Source organism: Trachemys scripta, chromosome 4 (assembly GCF_013100865.1).
Source record: "Trachemys scripta elegans isolate TJP31775 chromosome 4, CAS_Tse_1.0, whole genome shotgun sequence".
NCBI lineage: Eukaryota > Metazoa > Chordata > Testudines > Emydidae > Trachemys > Trachemys scripta.
The window spans coordinates 140,922,753-140,930,421 of record NC_048301.1 but is presented as its reverse complement, the minus strand read 5'-3'; the positions used below and the strand labels follow the sequence as shown (position 1 = coordinate 140,930,421).

At 54.0% G+C, this 7,669-nt stretch overlaps 1 protein-coding gene across 1 annotated transcript; it reads left to right on the top strand.

The window, feature by feature from the left end:
• The first annotated feature begins 371 nt into the window (after positions 1-371).
• LOC117876302 (NACHT, LRR and PYD domains-containing protein 1-like) lies at positions 372-7,240 on the top strand. Its single transcript, XM_034768326.1, has 10 exons — positions 372-472; positions 955-1,011; positions 1,504-1,586; positions 1,924-1,988; positions 2,664-2,887; positions 3,440-3,699; positions 4,345-4,470; positions 4,732-4,873; positions 5,360-5,401; positions 6,433-7,240. The coding sequence occupies exons 5-10, from the start codon at positions 2,800-2,802 to the stop codon at positions 6,687-6,689; spliced, it is 915 nt and encodes a 304-aa protein (XP_034624217.1). The 5' UTR covers positions 372-472; positions 955-1,011; positions 1,504-1,586; positions 1,924-1,988; positions 2,664-2,799; the 3' UTR covers positions 6,690-7,240.
• Positions 7,241-7,669: the final 429 nt, after the last annotated feature.

Here is a 7,669-nt window from a genome sequence, read left to right as displayed (position 1 = left end):
CAATCTAAGCAGTGAAATTGTTGTGATCTACTGTTGAACAGACAGGTACTATTACTGGTCTCTCTCATCCATAGGACGTGCACGTCCCACGCCAGCTCTTCGTGATTTAATTGCCCTTGATGAAACCCCAGCATTGGCATCAGCAGGTGAGTCCAGCATTGCCCAGAGGGATGGAACGGGCCCGATAGGAACTCGCTGCAGAGTGGCCAATGACAGCGCCAGGGGCCGGGTCTCACTGCAGCCCTGCTGGACTTTTCCCTAAGGAAGCTGGGGTCAGCGAGATCAGAATCTGGCCCTGACTCCATTGACACCAGTGGGGTCACTCCAGATTTACCCCACGGTCACTGAGGTCAGAATGTGGCTTAATTTTTTCAGTGTTTTGGCCCTTTCCCTCTGTTTTGCCCTGCAGGATCTTTTGATGACAAGACTGAGCCCACCCCTAGTTCTGTGGCAGGGACAGCTGAGGCTGAAGGTGGGTGGCACCGATCATTTGCTCCTCAGCTTCTACCATACGCGCTGGCCCATCACAACCAGAGGTTCTTCTGCCCTCCCCGTGCCAATGGGGCACCTTGTTCCGGGCAACCATAATTCTGTACAAGCAACTAGGCGTGTGCACAGCCTCCGAGTCCCCTAATTCCCAGTGTCACCGTGTGGCTGTTAGGCAGCCGCTGCGCCCCACCCCAGAAGCAGCCGCATTTCACTGCTCAGTGAACAATCCCTATGCGATGCTGTTGTGCAGCTCTCACCCAGCTGTCACACCTCAGAGGTGGCTGTGTTTCAGCATTGGAGATGCTATCTCTGCGCAGTGTTGCTGTGAGGCAGTTACACAGCTGCTGTGTCCCACCCCAGAGGTGGCTGCACATGTATCCCTGGAAAGCAGTTTGGGATGAAAGAGGCCTGGGAAATAGATGCTAATGACGTTATTGACATTATTAATAATTCATCCCTCCCCAGAGATCATCTGCGAACAGACCGTGCTTCTCTCCGCTGGGGCCGCAGCTGGGGCTGCCGGTGAGTGAGGTTGAAATGGACCAGGTGGCGGGTGGTCTGAAGGGCCTCACTCATGGTTGAGCAGAGAGAAACCAAAAATAGCCCCTTGTGGCTCTGACCATCCCCTGATCAGACCTTGTCTCTGCCCCCAGCACCTGCATCAGGTTTAATCTCCACTGTCTGCAGGATCACTCTGGGGTCTCCTCTCCCTCCACTCCACCTGCCCCACATCCTTTCCACTCCTCTCCCCTTTACGCCCTGATCCCCCTCCCTGACCCCATCTTTCCCACCCCACCCTCTGACCCAGCATAGAGCCCTTCCCACGGGCCTTGCGAGCCCAGTGCTCTGTGCACAGCGGCAGTGTCAGGGCTGGGCAGACACACAGAACCGACCCATCCGCAGGGGAGTTTGCTGATGGAAATGCCCAGGTCCCATTGCTCTGCACAGGGAATGAGGGCCCCTTGTTCAATGCTGTGAGAATGTGAGATGTGAAAGGGCCTTTCACTCTCTCAGCCGCAGAAGAGACCAGCCTGAGTGAGGATCCCAGCAGGGACCCCTGGGGACAGGACAAATGTGACTTATGTCCCAGAGAGGAGGTAAAGAATTGTGGGATCACTCCCATCCTTGTCTGTCTGTCCATCTATCAGCACTTCCTTTCTCTCCCTCGCCTCAGCCATACCTCTGAGTCTTTCACCAATGCTCTGGGCTGGGGCATCTCGGGCACCTGGGAAACACCCCTGGGGAATGACTGACTGTGGGGCTGGAATCCAGCTGATCACAGAGTCCCCCCTGCCAGCCACTCTGCCAGGATCCCAGGCCACAGAAACATCCCTCAGTTGAACACTTGGCCACAGCTGCCCAGTTACCTCTGCAAAGACTCTGCAGTGGGAAATCCCCAGTGAGGCCGAGTTAACGCCTGTTCCTGTGTTCTAGGGGCCTCCGGAAGAAATACAGCCTGAGACTGTTTGGGGCCCAGATGGGAAGCAGGAGACGTACAGGTGAGAGCTGGGGCTGGGAGTTCGGTGTCACCCCCACTGCAGCAGTGTCTGGGAGCACAGGTCAGCTCCCATCACACTGAGTGCGCAGCATCCCATGGGGTGGGCTCTGTGTAAAGACACACTCGTGTGGGTGGGTAGAGCAGAGCAGGGGGTGAATGAACCAGGAGTCTTGAGAGCTCTAGGAAGGGAGTGGGGTCTAGTGGGTCAGAGCTGAGGAGCAGGGGCTGGGAATCAGGACTCCTGGGTTCTATCCCCAGCACCGAGAGGGGAGTGGGGGTTTAGTGGGTCGGAGCAGGGGAGCTGGGACTAAGGCGATCTGCGTTCTACTCTCAACTTTGCCACTTCCTCCCTGAGTGACCTAGGACAAGACACTTCTCCCGTGCCTCAATTTCCCCAAATGGGGAGACAGTGTTCCCCCATGTGATGCGGAGGAGCGTAATGAATCCACTCATTTAGCCTGACTCTCCTCAGAGGGACAGTCTGAGAAGGACCAACTGTTCTCATGATCACCCAACTTCAGTGGTTGGTTACAGAGTAACCCTGATATCGAAGCCCAGGCCTGAGCTGGAGGCAGAGTTAAGGGGATAAATGTGAGGGCACCTGGGGTCAGTTGGAAAAGGACGCGAGATGGATGCAGCCAGTGCTGTTTAACCCTTTTCTCCTCACGCCGTGCAGGGTTCACCTCCTGGGGCCAGGCTCCTTCCTTTGCTCTGAAACCGAGCTGGGGTTCGAGGTGAGGGCAGCTGTGACCATCCAGTACGGATACGACTCCTGGGATCAGCATCTGAACCCATCTGAGAAGCAGCAGTGGATGGTGGCCGGCCCTTTGCTCAACATCCAAGTGGAACCAGCCAGGGCCGTGGCAGCCGTTCACCTCCCGCACTTCCTGTGCCTGGCGGGTACGGCCGGAAATAATCAACGTAGCAATAACTGTACCTGGTAATAGCAAGCCCGGTCGCCCGTGTGCTTGCAATCACCGTGGGAACGGTAACTCTAGAAACCCAGCCATGAAAGCCACACTGACCCATAACCACCATCTCCTGAGTCGGACCCACGGTGACACTGTGAGTTGTAATCTTAGACCAATCAGGGTTTTAGCTACATCACAGCCTGAAACAGAGCCCTAATCATAGAGTGTCTCCTGATCTTCATAATCCTGGCCTCCAGCCCTTGCTCTCACCCACCAGCCTGTGCTCCTCTCCCAGGGACAGAACCCAGGAGTCCTGGCTCCCAGCCCTCCCTTCTCCAACACATCAGACCCACCTGCCCTCCCCAGAATCAGGGACAGAACCCAGGAGTCCAGTGCGCCCAATCCCCCCTTCTCTAACCCATCAGAGACCCCCACTGCCCTCCCCAGAGCCAGGGTAGAACCCAGGAGTCCTGGCTCCCACCTGGCCACTCTACTTACCTACCCACGCGTCACCTTTGTTTGCTTTATAATCCACCCACAGGGGGAGAGGTCGATGCCTCCCGGATGCGAATTGCCCATTTCGTTGAAGGGGGGATGACCCTGGAGGAGCCAACGGGGGTGAGGCCGTTCCACGCCGTGCTGCAGAACCCCAGCTTCTCCCCTCTGGGCGTGCTCTGGAGGAAGATACAGTCTAAATGCCAGGCAAAAGTCCACTCCCTGGCACTGCTCTACCGGGCGCTCAGGGCTGCGAACACAACCCTGCACCTCTACCTGATCCCCAACGACCGTTCCCTGAGACAGGTAACCGGGAACCGACCGCACACACCCGGGGGGAGCCAGAGCCACCAGTCAGCCTAGAGTGTGAGAGAGCAGATAGCAGGGCATGCGGGCACTGCCCACAGAGCAGCAGAGGAAATCCATTGTGCCGGGTGCTGTACAGACCCCAACCGAGATCGGGGCCCCCCTTGGGCCGGGCGCTGCACAGACCCCAACCGAGATCAGGGCCCCCCTTGGGCCGGGCACTGCACAGACCCCAACTGAGATCGGGGCCCCCCTTGGGCCGGGCGCTGCACAGACCCAACCGAGATCGGGGCCCCCCTTGGGCCGGGCGCTGCACTGACACATCAAGTGAGACAGTCGCTGCCCCTAGCAGTTAACAATCTAAATAAACCAATGGAGGATTATTCATCCCATTTCACAGAGGGGAAGCTGAGGCCCAGAGAGATTCAGGGGTTAGCCCGAGGTCACACGGGGAATCTGTGGAAGGGCCAAGGGCTGAACCCGGCTCCCCTGGGTCCCAGCTCAATGCCTTAACACAAGCCAACCTTTCCCTCTCGTCGTGGGCGGCTGTGCGGGAAGGCCGGGGGAAGCAGGACCCTGATGGCAGGAACCTGTACGCAGGGCTGTGTCTGTATCCCCAGCCAAGGCTCTGCTTGTGCCCTACAGGCCGTTAGTGACCATGAGTCCAAATGCCCCTCGGTGCGTGTGCACAAGCCTTCCAGGACCAAGCCCTTGAAATTTGGCTCCTGTTGTGTGGTGTCCAGCTCATCCCGGCTTGAGGTGATACCCGAGGTGAGTGACAGGCTTAAAATCACCAGCCCCTCAAGTCCGTACTCTGTTCTGTCCCAGTGTGGCACTAGGGGGCGCTGTGCTGCAGGGAGAAGGGCAGGGACTCAGTAGGGGGCGCTCTCCCCTCACAGCCAATGCTGACCAGATGCCCCAGCATGGCGTGCCCCCGTTGCACTGCAGGAAATGATGTGTAGCGGGGAGCTCAGGAGGGTCTGCTGGCTCAGGCAGGGTCATTCCTAATGGACCGTCTTCTCTTCCCATCAGGAGCTGGAGTTCTGTTATCTGGGCCCCACGCTGGAGCAGCCGTACCTGGAGATCTACACCCGGGACATGCAGGAGGGGCTGCAGCTCAGCCTGTTGGAAAAGATAGAAGGGGAACCAGTCTGGAAGGCCTTGGTGAGACCAGGTAGGCTCAGCCCAGCCGGAGATGGGGACAGAAGTGTGTGTATGGGGACGGGGGAGGAATGAGCGGAGAGATAGAATGGTCCATATACAGATGGAGGGATGAATGGGTGTGTCTGGGGATGGATGGTAAGTGTATGTGGGTGGATGGATGCATGCATGGAGGGATGAATGGGCATGGATGGAGGGTGTATGGGGATGGATAGACAGATGAATAGATAGACCAGCAGCTAATGAAATAGGATTATTTAGATTAGCCAGATCAGCGTATGAGGATCCAGGGATGTAGCTAGCTAAATAAACCAGCATCCTAGGGTCTAGTGCTGGATGGATGTTTTGCTGCAACATGGTGGCAATAAATACATAAGCTACCATGTGACTTTAGCCAATCAGATCGAACAGTCCCCGCTAGGACGTTACCAGCAGCAGCAGCATTAATCAAAACCCTTTGGATCCAGCCCGCTGACTCCCCTTCCCTTCTCTCTTCCAGAAGACGTGATGGTCTGTGTTTCATCTGCCCAAATGCAGACAGGTTAGTAGGGATTCGCTGAGCTGCAAAACCTGCTCTCCGATCCCAGCACTTCTGGACACACACGGCTTGTGAAAGCCCCTGCGACCTTTTGTGATCATTTGGTGTCCAGCGTTATTGATCCTCCCACAATGTCGACTTGTCTTGAAATCTCTGGCGCCTGTGGACTCTCCACATTGGAAAGTTGCAAGATTGCTTTGGAACATGAATAGAGCCGGGCAAATAATGGATTTGTTTGTTTGCTTTGGCAGCTCCGAAAACCTGGACGGGTGGGGGTGGAATTCATATCGGGTCGAATGAAATGTTTCATTTGACCCAAAATGGAAATGTTTTGATTTCAGCTCTTTTTAATAAAGCAAAGGAAATGCAGGGCTGGATTCACAAACTAGGGGCAGGGCTCTAACCCCTTATACCTAGTGTTAGAGCACTCACCTGGGATGGGGAGACCTTGGTTAAAATTTGTGCTCTGGAGGAAGAATTTGAACCTGGGTCTCAACATCCCAGCAGAGGACCCTGATCACCAAGCTATAGTTTGTTCTGAGGAAGCCCTTAGTCTCTCCGGTTGAAGCTGTTCCATTGTGTATAAAAACGTGAATAGTCATTGGACCAAAGAGAGATCATGAGAAAGACTCAATAACCCAGTGTTTGGGGCACTCACCTGCAAGATCGAGTCTAGTCCCTGTTCTCTGTCCTTCCCCACTCCAGAGGCAGCTGCAATTCACCACTTCACGAGTGATCCTTGTGCACTACTGTTACTAAACAGCTGCCATGTCTCACCCCAGAGGCAGGTGCATTTCACTGCTCAGTGAGCAATCCCTTTGTAGCACTGCTGCTGTGCTCCACCCCAGAGGTGGCTGCAATTCAGGGCTGGGGGAGCAATCTGTGGCAATGAGTGATGTGATGCTTGCATCGGAAGCCTGTAAATCTTGTACAAAGCTTGGAATCCATTAGGCCCTAGAGAAACGGAAGGTCTGGCTGTTCCACGGCATGATGAGAAATAGCAGTTCTCTTTTTCTCTCTGTCTCTCCCCTCAGAAGAACATTTCATCGACCAGCACCGAGAACAGCTGATCCAACGGGTGCGCCAGGTGGACAGCTTGCTGGATAAACTGTACAACACCGTGCTGGACAACGAGCAGTATCAGAGCATCCGAGCGGAGAGAACGGACCCGGAGAAAATGCGGAAGCTCTTCGACCTGCTCCCGAGTTGGAACCGGGCCTGCAAGGACCAGCTCTACCAGGTGCTGGAGGCCAAGCAGAAATTCCTCATCCAGGAGCTTAAGGGGACATAAGACTGGCCGCCCTGGCTCACAGCAGGGGCCCATCTAACTCAGTATCCTGTCTGTGACAGGGGCCAGTACCAGCTACTTCAGAGGAAGGTGCAAGACCCTCCTCCTTGACAATTCTGGACTAATCTGCCCATGTTGGGTTAAACCCAGTGTCCCCAACTGGGTAATCCATTCTGCTTCCTTAAACTTTCCTGGCTCTGACACTTTGTACCTCAAAAGCAGCACCCTGGAACCCCTATATTCACCACAGTCATGTAATTATTATAAGTTTTGTACAAAGGATGCCTTGTGAGGTATCATTTTTAAAGTCTTAATCTGAATCATTAATAGCCTGTTGGATTGTGTGTGCTATCATTGTATGGGAAGTTATGAAGTACTGCTGTATGTGTTACTGAAATATGTGGTGAGGTTGGGCACACCCACAACCATCCTTTCACTTATAACAAATGACAGACCTGTGGGTGGCTATCTTACAACAGAAAAACTTCAAAAACAGACTCCAACAAGAGACTGCTGAGCTGGAATTGATATGCAAACTAGATACGATCAACTCAGGATTGAATAAGGACTGGGAATGGCTGAGCCATTACAAACATTGAATCTATCTCCCCTTGTAAGTATTCCCACACTTCTTATCAACCTGTCTGTACTGGGCTAGCTTGATGATCACTTCAAAGGTTTGTTTGTTTGTTTTTTTCCCTTCCTCTTACTTAATTGGCCTCTGAGAGTTGGTAAGACAACTCCCACCTGTTCATGCTCTCTGTATGTGTGTATATATATCTCTTCAATGTATGTTCCACTCTATATGCATCCGAAGAAGTGGGCTGTAGCCTACGAAAGCTTATGCTCTAATAAATTTGTTAGTCTCTAAGGTGCCACGAGTACTCCTGTTCTTTTTTCTGAGGTCCCATTGTAATTTTGCCAAGTGTGGGTCATTAATGGTGGTTTAGAATCTTGATGGCTCCCATTAACTAGGACAATTG